Below are 16,074 nucleotides of genomic sequence, written 5' to 3'. Positions count from 1 at the left end.
CTTCGACCCATCTTGGACCTTGGATGCTTTGCTCACGAACCTACTTCTCCTCATACCCCTCCCCTACCTTTACGTTTCTGAATGATGAAGAAAAAAAAATGGAATTTTTGCATGGAAACCTGGACTTGATCTGCGCGGAAGGCCCTCAACACTGCTTGGGGCAGCCGAAAGAATAGTCGGATGGCCGAGGTAGTCTACTGGAACAACAAGGTTGTTCTCAATACCTGTTCCCTGGGTTGTTCCATCTGCACCTACTATAGTCCCCAATTAACAGCATGCATATTGCGGTCTTTACCACTTCTGCTGGATAGATTGGCAGCAGCATAACTTGTGTTTTGATAGGCAATGCAAAGCGTTTCGGCCGATATCAGAGGCTGTCATCCACACAGACAATAAAGATGCGTTATGAAAATATCACCAGGTCAAACACTTAAAAAGTTGAACCCGAAAAAAAGAATCCCGTTGACATCTTTTTGTTGGTCATTAGAAGGCATTAGACATATCGGATTTATTGATTGCTTCGCCATAGCCCTAGCCACAGGGGTTTCGCTGACATCAGGCTTCCATCCCGAGTTCCAAGTGCGGGCAGCGGGGAACCCGCCAAAATTCTCCCGAGCGTCACCTTTCAGCCTTGACCGGGCTGACATCATCGCGAGCTGTGACGAAGCCCAGGCGAGAGATCGACAAATTGACGCCATAGCCTGATTCTGGTACGTCTCGACGTTTCTCCAAACTTATGGGGCCCTTCCGAGCGGTCGGTTCGGTGGCTGTGCGGACTTTGGGGGAGATAGCTGCCTCCCCAAGCCCAGCGGCAAGCCTGCCGGCCGAGTTTCTCTGTCTTTCGCCGTGGCAACTACCATTCCCATAGATCGTGATCTCTTGTTTCCCCGGGAGTCGCGGATGGAAACTGCACGGTCGACTAGGGACGCCAGTCTTCGGCCCGGGCCGTCGGGAGGCTCTTGCTGTCTCCGTTGACGGACCCTCGATTCTGTACTTTGTCACTTTCTCTAATATGGCTGGCAGGTTCCGGACATCATCTACACAGAACACCGTGAGCATCGTTGTATCGGTCCTAAGGTTCTGAGTTGGTCAACTACGCGAGGCAGATGACATTGCACCGAAACCTGGAAAGAGCCTCTCAGACGCCAAGATCATAGTCATACTCCCTGACCACGTCGGCCTCGACATTCGTAATGCCTCCTCGACCTCCTCCACGCACTTCACCTACGCACTTTCTGTGCATACCCCTCGTCACCGCCTCTTCCCGTCCCCAGCTGTCGAAAAGCCTGGCATCCTTTAGAGCAGATGTCACTAGCCCGGACAGCTTCGCCATTCCTTCCGACGCCGTCCGACCCCTCGGCACTCTCCACCTCACCCTCGGTGTGATGAGCTTCCCCAAAAACGAAGGCGTCGAGAAGGCCGTCGAAGTACTTGAGTCGCTGAAGCCGCGAGAGATTCTATCCACCGTCAAGCCCCTCTCCTCCATCACCCCCTTGGCCGGGCCAGCCTCCTCGACCCCTGAGAAGTCTCTCTCCCTCACCCTCCGCGGTCTCCATTCCATCCAGCCTGTTCAGAAAGCCACGGTCCTGTACGCGCCGCCGATCGACCCTGACGGTGTCTTTCGTGGCTTTTGCGAGAAGTTGAGGGGAGTCTTCCAAGAGGCTGAGGTGATGGACAAGGAAGACCGGCCGTTGCTGCTGCATGCCACCATCGTGAACACCATCTACGTCAAGGGCGGCAGGGGCAAGAAGGGGCCGAGGATGACCATCGATGCGAGAGATATACTTGACCGGTACGATGACTACGTGTGGATGGAGGACGTGCCGGTGGAAAAGATTGCCATCTGTCGTATGGGGGCCAAGCAGATTGAGGGTGCAGACGATCAGGAATACGAGGTTGAGGCCGAGATCGACTTTTAGGGACGAGATATGGTTCTGGACGAAGATCTAGAAACATTATACCTCCTTAACTAGCTATGTGCCGAACGGTCTCATATAAGGAGCAGGTCTTAGGGGCACACCCGAGTTGAATAATTAGTAGACTAGGTACTTCAGTCAAACTGATATCGCCATGTCGGCGCCATCAGGTCCAATTGTAGAAGTAGGGTGCTTTGGGGCAGTGTTACGCCAGATTCGACCTCTATTTCTAACTCTATGTTGACACAGTTCGAGACATGCTGCAAGTGCAGTTCACGTTTAATACCGAAATGGAAGGGGTGAATGTCCAAGACCGGGCCAAAACACACGATTGCTGTAAGGAACCTTGGCACGGTAACAAACACCGCTTCCAGGAAATGACAGGAAGACCTCAGAGCAGCATCATTTCCACTCCCAGGGCAATATACTGTAAAATCGTCTCATACCGGCCCTTGTTATTGTCCCTCCATGTCTCTCTGTGGTGCTTCAGATGAACCGCCAGGATACTCCAAAGGAGATTGCAGTGAAGCTGCAGGGGTCTGAATGGACGCGCATCACCACAGGGCTCCCTAGGCCACCTAACCGCACCGCCAGCCCCCACGACTGACAGCCCCGAGCACGCGGCCACAAGCCGCCGGGCCGCTAAAAATACGGCCCCGGCGGGGTCCAGTGACGGCGGGCTCTACCTGGGTTACAGACAATGGAGCCCCCAACTTAGCGAGCATCCCCGCTCTCGCCCCCAACACGCCGGACGAATACGTACGCCCCCCGTCAAGGTCTGCCTTACCTAAACCCACTGTGTAGCGACCTCCGCCGGTTGCTTGCGACGACACTCTCCAGCCCAGCTCAGCCCGACACGAGAGACAGAGGGATACACAGAGTGGTATCTCTCCTCTCTCGCCATTTAAGAGAGCAGGCGCCAGACGACTTTTGCCTCCTGCAGGCAACCCGACGAAGTTCTCCTCCCCTCAACCATCGTGGCCGCTCTCCCCTCCCCCCACCTCTAGGCAACAAACGAAAGCTCCAAGCGGGGGGATAGAGAGACAATCCTCCTCCCCCTCCATCGCGAACTCCCCCGCCCTTCGATTTCCTACACAACATGCAGCAGCACCGCATCCGAAGCCGCATGCTCCTCCTCCCCCTTCTGTCCCGCCGTTCCCATGACGAAAGATAAGAAGCTGCTCCGGATGTCCGACAAGCGCCGCCCCGGCGGCAGTGTCAGCAACACGAGCAGCGGCAGTAATACCGGGAGCGGTAGCAGCAACAACACCACGGGAGGCTCGACTGCTGGATCGAAAGGAGGATCGAACACACACTCGCTGCACACGACGAGCTCGCGGAGCCCCGGCTCAGGCGCCGCGGCGAGCATCATCGCGCCGCCGCCCCGCGCACACCATGCGCCCACGAGCTCAGCTGTGCCCGACGAGGGCGGCAGCTCCCGCGAGTCAGGGAAAGATGCAAAGGATAAGGAGTCCAGGTCAACGAAAGATACCCCCAGCACAGGAAGCGCCGCCAACACCAGCAGCGGCAGCGGCAGTACGGCATTGATCAAAGACAAGGATGCTCGTATAGCAAAGCTCGAGCGCGAGCTCGAGATAATGGAACAAGAGTTCACGAGGGAGCTCGACAAGCTCTCCCAGGCCGAGAGCGAAACGGCGGTCTACTGGCAGGCGAAGCACAGCGAGCTGAACGAGCAGTTCCTGCGAGCCGACGCGGATCTCAGGATACTGAGGCAGGAGGCCGAGCACCGCGACGCGGACCGCGACGCCTTGCGACGAGAGGTCGGGGAGCTGAGGGCGCAGGTCAGGGGGTTGAAGGAGTTTGTGAGCACGAGCACGCGGACGAACGGGCAGACGTCCGACGAGGTCTTTTGCGAAGGCATGATGAGGCTGGGCAACGGCTTGCAGAACTGGATCATTGTCCACTTTCGGAGGGCGAAGCTAGGTGTGTTTCTTTCCCTTTTGGAAGCTGTGCGACTTGAGAGCGTGGAGACTGACCGAGCGCAGATGTTGCTGCCGCCAGCGAAGAGATCCGCGACGAGCTGGGTCGTTTGGTGCCCATGTACGCGGACCTGGAAACATCGGCAAAGGTGCACATGCTACAGTCCATCGTGTCGCGGGTCCTCATGGATGTCATCTTTGAGAACTGCTTCTTCGGGTTGCCCAAAGAGCAGGCGGACAAGTTTAGGGCGATGGAGGAGACCTTGTCGAGCTACGGTTCGTCACTTGCGCCGCTGGCCTAACGAGGGGAGGTGCTGACAGAAAAGCTTTAGTGGACGACGCGGAAGCACTCAACAGCTGGCGGTCCTCGACGCTGGCGCTTTTCCAGCGTGAGGCGGAGACGAAGATGCAGGCAGAAACGGCGGCATCGACAGACGGCGTCATCGCCCGCGTGAACGGCATCCTCGACGCCGTCACCGACGCCAAGGCCACCGAAGCCCGCGACACGGCCCTCCGGACCCTAGTCGGCAGCGCGGTGGACCTGTCGCGGCAGCTCGCGGTCCAAAAAGCCGTCTTCCGGATCCACATGCCCGACATCGTCCCGGGCCAGGAGACCAAGTTCGACCCCGCAACCATGGAGGACATTGGCGGCGAGGATGAGGAAGCTCTCGCGGGGCGCAACATTTCCTGCGTCACCTTTCCCGGCGTCATCAAGCGCGGGGACGAGAACGGCGGGCACATGCAATACCAGAATATCATTGCCAAGGCTAGGGTACTTTGTAGTCCCGAATGATGATGAAAAAGCTGTAGTCACCCACCATCCCTTTTGGCGTATATCGTCCAATCCTCCTCCATAATGATAATGATACTGATGGCCCACGTTTACGCACCGGCGCCCATGACAGAAAGTGCACATTTGTAGCCCATCTGCCGTTATCATACTTTCCCTCCTCTATCAGCCATGGCCGCCGGCGAACACCCCCTCCACACCTAGCATTCATATGACGACTTACCGCTTCTCCCCCCCTAGTCTCCCGCCGCGGCCTAAGCCGACGCCGTTGCCGCATTTCGTATCCCGTCCATCACAAACTCACAGCTTCCCAAACACCCATGAGCGGATGGGATAACGACCCCGGTATTGCCGACCAATCGACGCGGGGTGCCCACCCCAAGAGACATGCAGCGCCAACGACCTGCAGCTCCCACGCCCGAATCCACAAGAACAAGTGTGGAGCGGGGTTGGTGGTCGGGACGGATCTCCCTCTTCTCTCCCTACAGCACCACCTCACCTGTCGATTCAATCTGGGTCCTCACCCCGACTGCTCAGCGGTGGAGGGGGAGCATGAACGAGGAAGGATCGTGCGGCTCTGCTGGACTTTGCAGAGCGATCTTTCCGGGTCTATGGCAGCCCCCAAAACTTGCAGGCTCTTCGGGTCACCTACCACGTTGTACCCAGGGTGACTGCAGCACCTGATACTCGTGGGTTTTCTGATGAGAGTCAGCCATGCGATTCCAACCGCCAGCGAAGGCAGACACTATTGGAATCCACCGCCTAAAAAGGGACAAATTTTCGAGCCACGTTCACTCATGGAAGGGATTCCCTTGATTCGATGTTAGCAATTCGACCCCTTTTCTGCAATCGTTGGTCCAGAGTCTGTGAGGGAGACTTCTCCCGGCGTTCCGTCATGTATCACCGCAGGCGCCGCGCAGCAGCTCGCCTGCTCTGTCTCTACCAACAAACCCCCGCTCTGCCTGTCTCTCTTTCCACCCTGGCAACTGTCCATACACGTGTACACCGCATAGTGGGTGGCTCACGCAACGATTCTCCTGGACCAATTCGGGGAAGATGCCCTTGATGAGAGCTCGGGCGACCCCCGTGCGGGTTTCTCTGTACAACATCAAGGGACTGTGCATTTGGAGATCCTTAGCCCTATGCTGTCACAAGTGCAGCTGATCGGACGGCAGCTCCGATGGTCCATTGACCATCCACAAGATCGTCGATCTTTCTGCGGCGGGGACAAGCTCGGAGACGACATCAGACCGAGACGAACACCTTCCTGGAAGACGATCGCGGACCAAGGCCAAAGTCATGTCTGCTGACACTCTTCCTTTGACGTCGGTGAGTCAACGATACCGGCCGTGGGAGCTGATGCTGGCCTCGAGGGTGGTGTGGATAGCTAGCTAGTCCGCTGCTGCTATCCGCCCCGAAGGGTGAGGGTTCGTGCCGATGGCCATGGTTCGCATTCGGAAGGCCGCCGGCGAGGGGTTGCAAGCCGCTTAGGTCCTTGGTGCATGTAAGATTTCGGCCCATAAAGACTGACGCGTAACCCAAATCCGACGACGCAGAGGAGAAGACGAGACTTCCTCTCTCCTTTCCTCGTTCTTTTCTCTCCATTATTGTTGAGCTGGATCGTTCAGGAGGAAAACCCTCATCCGCCCGTTGAACGCTGGAACTTGGTTGTAGGGATCGAAGTGCAGGCACTTGGCTGCAGCATCCATCCCCTGTGAACATCCACTTCAGTCTTCCGGCATATTCCCCACCCACCCAACTTGAGTACCATCCTCTCTCGTCTTCGTGTCTCTCGTTGTCTCTTTCTTCGTCGCGTTTTCGCCCGTCGCGTCGACCCTCGGAGGTGGGACTCGTTGGCATCTATATTGTATGTATGGAGTTAGTGAGCTCCTCACCAGTTCCCTTCAGAAGGCGGAAGATGTCTGACGCTGTACAAGGCCCATCTCGTCAGCGACAGCAAACATTCGTTTTACTTCAGCGTCGATCCAACCTGTTCACCATGGAGAGACACAACTTCGGATACGGGTATCCGTATCCCTCCGCAGATCGTGACTCTACTCCTCGCTACGTTCCTCGAGCAGGGTCCACGTCCGTGACGTCTTCCACTTCTTGGCAGTCCAGCTCTGGCGGCAGCAACGATAGCGGCTATACCTATTCATCGGAATCTTCTGGACCATACAACAGTTATCGCATGCCCGGCAGCTACTCTGTATCGACTGCTCCGTCGGGCTTCACGGCGTTGAGCGCTATGCAACAGCAATTCAATGGGCAAACGACAACAATATCAAGCCCACGCCGGCTTGGTTGTGAATTCAAAGCCTGGACGGGCTGTCAGCGGTCGTTCGGACTTGAAGAGGACGAAATTGGCCAGTGGATACGCCATGTCGAGGATGACCATCTTGGGCGAAATTACCCAAGTCGTTGTATTTGCTGGTTTTGCGATGATGTCGAATTCCGCACCGAATTGCCCCATGATCCCGGCATGAACTTCGAGTACAGAATGAAGCACATCGCCGACCACGTCTTGGAAGGGCTCCATTTCGAGAACAGGAGACCCGACTTCCATTTCCTTGACCATGTGTACAGCATAGGGCTGATATCGTCCGAGGCATTCGCGCGAGCCAAAGGGCAGAGTGAAGGGCCGGCAGCACCAGCGGGTGTGCATCCGTCAGGCTTCAGACCAGCGGCGCGACAATCAAGACCCGAAGCAGTGGAGTATGTGTCGAACAGTAGTCGACGACGACAGAGAGATACCCGTCGTCATGCCTAAAAGGTATGTTGAACGTCTGGTAGTCAGTGTCTTTGTTCCGGGATGTGGGTAGGTGCGCTTGCTTGGATCTCGGAGCGGGCCGGTGTCGATCACTGAGCGGGGTGAGCCGGCAGTCTCCCGATTTGTCTATCTTTGGAGGCGTTGGTGCGAACCACAGTTCATCTGGTTTCCTTTCGGTTGATAAGCTTTTCCATTCCTCATCATCTTGTCACGCTGCACAAGGCAGTTCGTTCACCTCGGACGAAGGCAGTCGCAGAGGCCCGAGGGCCTGCCTGCCTGCCTGCCTGCCTACACCCCATGATGAATGCTCAGTCTTGTATACCTAGAGCCTGAAGACCTTCGCGAGGCCATAAAGGAGGACGCGTGCATCAAGACAAGGCACCGGCTTTGTGTAAGCCTGACTGGTGGCGACCCCGAGCGATGGTCGAGAGCGAAGTCGAGCAGCAGGGGACTCCCTCGGTGTTCTGCAGGAGATGGCCCCTCTGCCGGTGTGCCGAGGGCCACGAGCGGTCCGACTTTGCGATGGCCACGCTTACTTTTGCGAGATGCTTGGTATAAGTTTGGGCGAGTAAGTTATGGGTTCAGGACGTTTTTGTTTCTCGTGAAATTGGAGGACATGCGTCGTTTGTTGGGAGGAGGATCATGTGCTTACCTGGTAGGCAACAACGTGCACAAGGACCTTTCTCTACCGCATTCACTGCAGGGGTTTCTCTTTCCGGCTTCGTCTATGTTTTTAGTTTCGAATGGGCAAAGAGGGAAGGTGGCCGCTCTCCACTTTGGTCAGCGCAACCGAAGATGATAACAGACATACCTTACATGGGAACCAGACCTTCATAGCAAAACATTAACGACAATAAGTTTATGATGAATACTTGGCATGGCTGTGCTCCAGGTTCCTCGACTGCTCAGGCATCAGACTTGAGTAGCTGTCCACGTGTCATTTTATGTGTTTTGTCGGTTTGCCCAACACTCCCGATTACTTCGCCTTGCTGTGAAATCTTTCGCTAGGAGCCAATTATCGCTGCGGCTAGATTTTTGATGGAGTCTCCTCCCCCAATAGGCTTACTCCCATCCAAAACAGGGCTGTGGCAAGATGCGTGGCTCCCGACCTTTTTTCTCAACCACTGACTTACACGCTGCGCATGCACAGCCTCACTCGGCCCGCGCGGACGTCGAGTCCAGCTGAGCGACGAGAACTCAGGCACGAGGTATTGGTCCGGCGTCTCCGCTGAGGTAGTATCACCGTTGGCGTCGTAGAATGGGAATGTGATGTGAAAGAAGAAAAAATATGACCGTTGAGCATGGCACAGAACGTGTATTATGCAGGGTCGTCCGGGGTATTCGCCTTGTGAAATCCCAAAGCTGCTGTTGTTAGGCCTCGTTTTCGGGGATGATTGGCATGTTAAAGTTGCCGTCTATTCCCAATAAGGAGAAGAGGAGCACTGGCGGATGCATGTATCGGACGCGTCAATTGTGGCACAATGTGCTTCTTGCTTGGCGAGATATTGTGTTCTCGAGACTGGTTCCTCACGAACTGTATATAACAAAAGGGAGGCTTCAACCCCCGAGGCCCTCATTTCGAATTTCTTTCATGCCGAAACGCCCTCGTGCGAAATGCCTCTTTCGCGCCAATTACCCTTCATTATGTCTCATTCACCCTCAGTGGAACTCGGCGTCGACACGGCCATACCTGACGCCGTCCACCTTCAGCTCGAATCCCAGGCCAGCACTGTCGACAATCATCTCCAGTGTAAAGTCCAGATTGTCAAACTCCACGCCTCGTGTTGTTGTTAACCTTGTGAACAAGCTCCGTGGCACTGCTGCAAGATCTGTTGTAAGTGTGCATACGTGTATGAGGTCACGAGTGTATGCTGAGGGCGGTTCGTCTGCTTCGCATGCAATTAGATCGTCTGTCACCGTAAGGGACTGCCCAGGACGGAAGTTTCGAGTATAATGGAATGCGATAGGCTCCTGAGGTGATATTGCCTCGCCCTGCAATCGCATGTCGGTCAGTCGTCGGCCCCTCGGAGGGATGCTAAACACAGAGCACCAGAATTCAGACTCACCTTCGCAATGTGCCACTGCATGCGGTCCGACACCATCCACCGCTCCCACAGTGGTGACCAGTACCGCTCGCTGACCGAGTGTTTCTCTTCGTCGTACACGGTTGCGTATGATGTGCCGTAGTGGTACCGGGCTTTTCTCGATATCACCATGTTGCCCTCGAGTCCTCGCAGAACTGCTCCACGCACAACAGCCGTCCAGGCATACACAGGCTGCATCACTTCGATGGAAGCAGTCTCTTGCAGGGTGGTCATGGTTCCATGAGTCGGTCGTTCGGTGTAAGGTGGTGGTGCCGCGCTGTTGAAATGCGACTTCAGTCTCCGGTAGAGGTAGTCGCTCTGGCCGAACCCTCCGACTAACACGATCCCAGACACGACGCCGCCCGCTTGGCGAATACCATCTACCTGGCCCTGGACAAGATCGCAGACCTCTTTGACTACGGGCTCAAAAATTTCTTTGATCTCGGCGGCCGTCATGATCATAAACCCGCAGTCCAACCCGGCTTCTTCGTCGTCTGGTAACCCAGGGAATCTTGCCCGAGTTAGAATATTCCCTTTTTCGAGTGTGAGACGTAAACTTACGGTACGTTGACTTCTTGGTGCTCATCTTCGTTGAAGTTCCGCTTTACGAACTCTTCAAAATATCTGAGGCCCATCTGCCATGTTTTCTGTTTCTTGTGCATCATTTCGTCAAACCGAGTATGACCGAGCTTGTTCTTCACGTGCTCTTCGAATCTGTAGTTTAGGAATGCGCTTCCGCAAAGACCACCGGTTCCCACGGCAGACTCTTCGACCTTGAGCGGCTTGAGTGAAATAATTTTGTAGGCGATCAGACTACGATCGTCAGCAATGTTTGTGTGAACTCGTCTGCGCAAGACTTACTCGACAGTTCCGCCACCAGCATCACAGACAATGAAGTTGTCGCCAACGTTTAGGTGGTTTGGTTGGATGGCTTTCAGCGTGTAGACAGCCGCGGCTTCAGGTTCGCTGATCATTTGGATCTCCGACATGGACCCCATGCCGGCTCGTTCGGCAGCTTGCAAAGTCGTGTTCTTGGCCGCGTCTGACCACACCGCTGGACAGGTCAGGACAAACTCGACCTTGGTGGACGCCATGAAGGATTCGCCGTATCTTCGAGTTAGGGTGTCTATTGTGTGCTTGTAGACCTGTGTGAGATAGTCGCTAACGGCATCAAGGACATTCTTGTTGTAGCGTTTCAGCTGCGCGGCCGTTTCCAGTGGGCTCACGTAGAAAGGTAGCTTCTGTGAGCGGTCAAGGAAGAGTTTGATACACCGAAGGCGGGATTCCTCTGGCTTGAACTGGAAGCCCCATTTCACATTAGGTTTTGTGCCTTCGGGGGCATTCTGAGGAAAGTCATAGCTGATCTCGGTGGGCACCTTGTCCGAGGTGATGCCATTGCCGCCGGGCCATGTCTTGATGATTTCGACATCGTCTGGTGTTGACGTGTAGACGGCGGCGACGCTGAGCTGAAGTCAGCCAAAGTGACCAGGTTCAGGCACGACTGCCAGTGCAATGATGGTGTGGGTAGATCACCGCGAATGAGAACTGGCATCACGAAAGCGAAGGGCGCAAATAAAGGAAAAGGCATCTCATGAACATCATGACGGGCGTCGGGGCGTGTGCGACTCACCCTGAGAAAGTGGTTCCAAAATCGACGCCAACAATCAGTCGATCGGCCGGGCCGAACAGCTCACGTGGAGGAGCCTGTCGTTGCGGAGGGCCATTGACGGCTTCGGTGGAGGAGTTTGGCGTGAAGCTGGTGAAGTAACTGCTCCGGCTCGCTTGGTTCCGTAGACTGCTCGAGGCCGGCCGGAGGGGGAGATTGAAGCTCATGGCGGCAGTACCAGATCTGGATATCTGCTCACACCCATAATCCGCACAACGGGACCAGCGGCAGAGACAAAGCGAGCGGGACAAGCCCTCGCATGCGACCTTTGGCGAACCGACTGGGAAGATGGATCAGGGCGATGTGTCGTCGTTTCGTGATGTTGCGCAAAAAGCAAGAGTGCAGATCGTCTCTTCAGAACAGCAAGGCTACGGGACCATGATCGTGGGGGGAAGACGGTGGAGGAGGGGTTCGGTGGGAGGTGGGCGGTTCGGTGGCAGAAAAAAAGGAGGGAAAAGTGACAAGTTGAAGACGGCTTCGGGCCTGGAGCAAAGAGCAACGGCAACCGCCGACGATGACGACAAGTAACGACAGAAGGTCGGTTTCGACAGACACGAAGTCGGCTTGAGCCACGTCTGAAGTTTGGAAACGCGGTTTGGTGAGTAGAGTATTCTGCTGCCTAACGGATTTCCTGGTTTCCTTGGGATGAAGGAATGATGGCAGAAGACAGCGCTGGCTGGTCGAGCGTGTGAGCGTGTACCAGCAATGTACCCTGACGCTGCCAGGTGGTTGTTGGTGGTGGTGGTGAACCGCAAGAGGGGACGTCGGAGCGTCAGGCAGAGCAGCAGCAGCAGAGCGGGAGGAGCCAGTGCTGGCTCGCGACAGGGTGGGTGCAGTGCAGAGCAGTGACAGGGCAGGACACGGAACAGGCAGGCAAACACTGCCCCACGTCTCTACTAGTGTACCTTACCTCACGCCGCCTGTGAGGAGTTGGGTTGAGTTCCTAGGCTGGAAGACGAGCGCTTCCTTCCTGCTGGCTTCCTGAAGCTGGCTGGGCTGTGACTGTTTGAAGGCTGGAGCTGGAGCGCCCCAGGTAAAGGCTACTTGCTGTATCCGTACTGGCGCTGCGCTGATGAGGCGCAGGGCGAGCAGGGAAGGTTGGGGAAGGTCACTTGGACAAAGTACCGTGCCGATAAATGGCTGAGGTAAGCCACCACCAATTGGCCGATGATGCTCTTCGCTGCAGGTGAGTGAGATGCAGCGCTGCAACCTGACTGGGCTGGACAGGAGGGGAGGGGAACATGCACCATCACGTGATGAAGCCGACTACAAGAAGAACTTCGGCCGGCAAACAACGCTCGACTTGCCCGGCGGCCGGGAAATCTCCCGAGGCGCATTCTTGGCGTGTCTCGCTTGCAAAAAGGCCAACGTACCTATCGTCGTCACTCATCACCTCCAGATGCCCGGGCACAAGAGTTGTCCAGCATCTCGTCTGTCTTTAAATATCGCAGAACGCGTAGCCCATGACGAGCAGCAGTCTCGTATTCCCTTGCCAAGACACGCTGGAATACACTGACAGCTGTCGCTCCCTCGACAGTGCGCCGATTGCGTCCTCGTACAGACGCACGAAGGAAGAGGAGCCTATACAGTGGAGCTGCGTTCGAAGCTCGGGCTTCAATGCCGAAAGACACGGGGCCGACGCCTTAGCAAGCAATCGCTCAGGCACCGGGCAGCTCCATCGAGTGGTTCAGTCACGTAACACCGGTGGAGCAGAAAGACTCGTCTTGCCAAGGCAGGACTCACCAGTCACCACCAACCTCGCAAATTTCAATCCTCTGCCTACCTTACGCAAGCGGCTAACGTGGCAGAAGGAGCAGTTGCCATTGATCTTCATCGTAGGTTGCCCAAGCGAATTGGTTTAGAGGGCCAATCATCAAAGCCCCATCATAACAAGTATCCACCAACCAACGGCTATCAAACCAAAAAAAGAAACTGCGACTAGGAGGAATCGAACTTCCATCTGCTCGGAACCAGTTGAGAGGCCACAACGAGCTATTCTAACCGTTAAACTACAGTCGCTTTTCGATGCTAACACAGCTCCGTATTGTGGAATATAGACCTCCCGACTCAGGGCATGGAAGTGGACAACCCACATCCAGGGCTCAGATGGGTCTCGCTAGCTTTAATCCTGCAGTAAAAGACCAAGTGGGACTTTGCCCGGTAGAAGTGCTCAGCTTGCTAAGGTTAATAGACTTCCGGCGAATAGTGTCGATGAAGTGACTGATCCGTTGGATGTCTGGGGTTCCCACTGACTGCGGCTGGCTTGTCTGCCTAGAGGGCACTGACTAGCAACCTCGGGCAAAACAGACGCCCATAGTAGAGACCGCCTATTTTTCCTGTGCTAGAGCGACTACTTTTCCTGTGGCTATACTCTAACCACTTTACTACCGTCGTTGTCGTCGTCGCTTCTATTGTTGTCGTCGTTGTCGTTATATTTGTCCTCGTTCTCGTCTTCGTCGTCGCTATAGCTACTATCGCTTTCGATAGGAGTAATCAAGTTCACAGGACACATAGCCGCGCAGACACAGGAAAATTAGGCGGTCTCCGATATTATTGTTCAGCAAACTTCTGTGAGACCCATGAGACTGAAGCATCACTGAAGGTAGATCTGCATAGACTTAGTGACCATGGTCCTGGTTGCCTAACCCAGTTCTCGACGTTCGCGACATCCGACACTTACACGTTGTCATACTCCTCGTCGTTTACCTGAGTCTTAGTTTCGTCAATCTTTTCCGCTCTGTACTTGTCAACTCAGCCACTACGACCGTGTGCTTGCTTTGGGTGTTTTTCTCTCTGAACCAAATTTATCTAAATTTCGTCGGTAAACCCCGGTTCTTCCTTGTTGTAAATATATTGTCTATGCCTCTTGGTCTACGTTGTGCTTGCTCCACTTGCCCTGACAGTACAAATGAGCACAGTAAAGGTTGAATATGAATAGCATGCATCTCCAGGTACTTACCGAAAAACAGATAACAGCCAAGTACTCCTCCTAGTATCTTATGAGTTGAAAATCCGACACTCAGCGATGACCCAGCAGAGCGTAGTCTGGGCCTCACATGCACCACGCTCGTTCTCGTCTTTGCGCCTAACTGCAAGGTCCCGAGTGGTTGAAATTACAGACCGGGAGGAATGCAGGTCCCGAGGATACTTCGGACTCCTACTCCAATTTGTGCTACAGCCCGTTCGTAGTGCAACCTCAATCTCGAGGCAATCATCCGTATGTCGGCCGGAAATCGCGACACATCCTACAGACACACACAAAACAAGTGGGTGTTATAGAAAAAGCTGCTCGCATGTACCTGGCCGGTGTATATGTGATGTACATTCATTCAGACCCGTTACATGTCAAGGTAGCCAGAAGGAACTAAATCACACCCATCTGTACCCCCCCAAAGTCCCAATCCAGTCGTCGCCATCGTCCATCCTGAACTGTCCAGTGGCTAAGTGGCTTACCTGAGCGTTCTTACGGCCTGGACACAAGGAGAGAAGATCAAACAAGCTTCCCATCAAGAAAAGAAAAGAGGCGCAGAAGCAAACGAATCCCCAGCACCTACACACACAAAGTCGTAACTAAAGACAGTCTCAACCCGAACCGAACTACCTGAGCCCTTCAATCCAACACAGTTGACGCGAAATCCAAGACAGCCTCATGACATCTCACGCTTCCTTTTCCCATCACCCCCCAAAAGAAAGCATCTTCGGTTTGATCACAAACTACATCATGCTCCCTCAGAATAAGAACCAAACCGCCAGCTCGCAGCCCACCCCACAGATACCAAGTCTCAAGCCGCTCGACAAATCGACACAACAAACTCACCCGGTTCAAACGTTGAACCAAAAGCAACCTCCTCTTCTCCCGAAAACACAATCCTATTCTTTCCGAGAGACATTCCCGCCAAAAAGCAAGAGACATCTCGGAACCATCCGCGGAAGGAGGCTGAGACCCCTCTCAGCCACAAAACCTCCCACCGATCCCACCCCCCCTTCCTCCGTGTCCGCCTTACCTTCAACATCAACGACGACATCATACCAGATACCCAATCACCCTTTTCAAAACCACCACAATGATCGTTTTCCTTCATCCCAACAGAGAAGAAATCCCGCGTTTCTTCTCTCATTTTCAATCCTGTTCGTGGGGCCATTGAACCAACACAGCCTCGCCCACCCGCCGCCCGAAGTCTCCATCCTCCGGCCCCCAAAACCGGCCGCAGCAAACCTGGCCCGCCCGCCCGATCCTCCCGCCCCGTTCGTTTCCTCCGCCACGTTACAACACAGCTACCTACAGCTACACACATCCTCCTGCATCCCGCGCGCTCCCACATGCAAGGACCATGCAGCACTCTAAATCCAGCGTCTAATTTCGTCTGAACCATGCCCTCAGCTCCATGCAGGCACCCGGCGGTCGGCGCTGACAATCTCTCAGCGGTCAACGTGATAGTTTTCACCCTCCCAGTATTGTGATTGAACTGCACGTCATGATTGCAAAAGACGGGAAATGGTAGATGGGGGTCATGACAGTGGATAATCTCTTGGATACCACCTATTATGTAAATAAGTTCGCGAGACTTTGAAATCGTCCGCCTACATACAGTCCTGTCCTTCTGACTAGGTTCTTTTTGTTTTCCCCCGCCTCATCCGCGAAACCAAATAATAAAGAGCGTTTTCCAAGCAGCAAACCGCTGCCGGACTCAATACCGCCGTAAGTAGCTATAGACAGATACCCTTGTGTATACCATTTGCGGGGGGGATTCCCCTTGCGGTCCGCGTATGTGAGAAATATCCGTCAGGGCAATCTTTGGCCACATGGCTTTCCTTTCCCCCAATCTTCTGACGTGTCCAGCCCGCAGAGAATCTAGAAAATATCGTGCCTTTGTTTGCCTCCCTTAAAACAGAGAAAGATATGTGACC

General features: G+C 54.7%; 3 protein-coding genes across 3 annotated transcripts; 2 read left to right on the top strand and 1 right to left on the bottom strand.

The window, feature by feature from the left end:
• Positions 1–1,193: 1,193 nt before the first annotated feature.
• Positions 1,194–4,649, top strand: GCG54_00002204 (uncharacterized protein; the record flags this gene model as incomplete). Its single annotated transcript, XM_045402300.1, has 4 exons — positions 1,194–1,872; positions 3,087–3,860; positions 3,923–4,132; positions 4,189–4,649. 4 exons carry the CDS (start codon positions 1,194–1,196, stop codon positions 4,647–4,649), a joined length of 2,124 nt encoding a protein of 707 aa, XP_045258662.1.
• Positions 4,650–6,645: 1,996 nt separating this feature from the next.
• Positions 6,646–7,416, top strand: GCG54_00002203 (uncharacterized protein; the record flags this gene model as incomplete). The annotated part of the gene is made up of 1 exon (XM_045402299.1): positions 6,646–7,416. The coding sequence occupies one exon, from the start codon at positions 6,646–6,648 to the stop codon at positions 7,414–7,416; it is 771 nt and encodes a 256-aa protein (XP_045258661.1).
• A 1,659-nt stretch (positions 7,417–9,075) lies between these two features.
• Positions 9,076–11,333, bottom strand: GCG54_00002202 (uncharacterized protein; the record flags this gene model as incomplete). The annotated part of the gene is made up of 5 exons (XM_045402298.1): positions 9,076–9,408; positions 9,483–10,011; positions 10,062–10,313; positions 10,362–10,961; positions 11,131–11,333. 5 exons carry the CDS (start codon positions 11,331–11,333, stop codon positions 9,076–9,078), a joined length of 1,917 nt encoding a protein of 638 aa, XP_045258660.1.
• Positions 11,334–16,074: the final 4,741 nt, after the last annotated feature.

The sequence above is a fragment of the Colletotrichum gloeosporioides genome, assembly GCF_011800055.1.
Source record: "Colletotrichum gloeosporioides strain Lc1 chromosome Unknown consensus_84, whole genome shotgun sequence".
In the NCBI taxonomy this organism is placed as follows: domain Eukaryota; kingdom Fungi; phylum Ascomycota; class Sordariomycetes; order Glomerellales; family Glomerellaceae; genus Colletotrichum; species Colletotrichum gloeosporioides.
The sequence above is the reverse complement of the archived record's forward strand: the minus strand, read 5'-3'. Positions and strand labels throughout refer to the sequence as shown.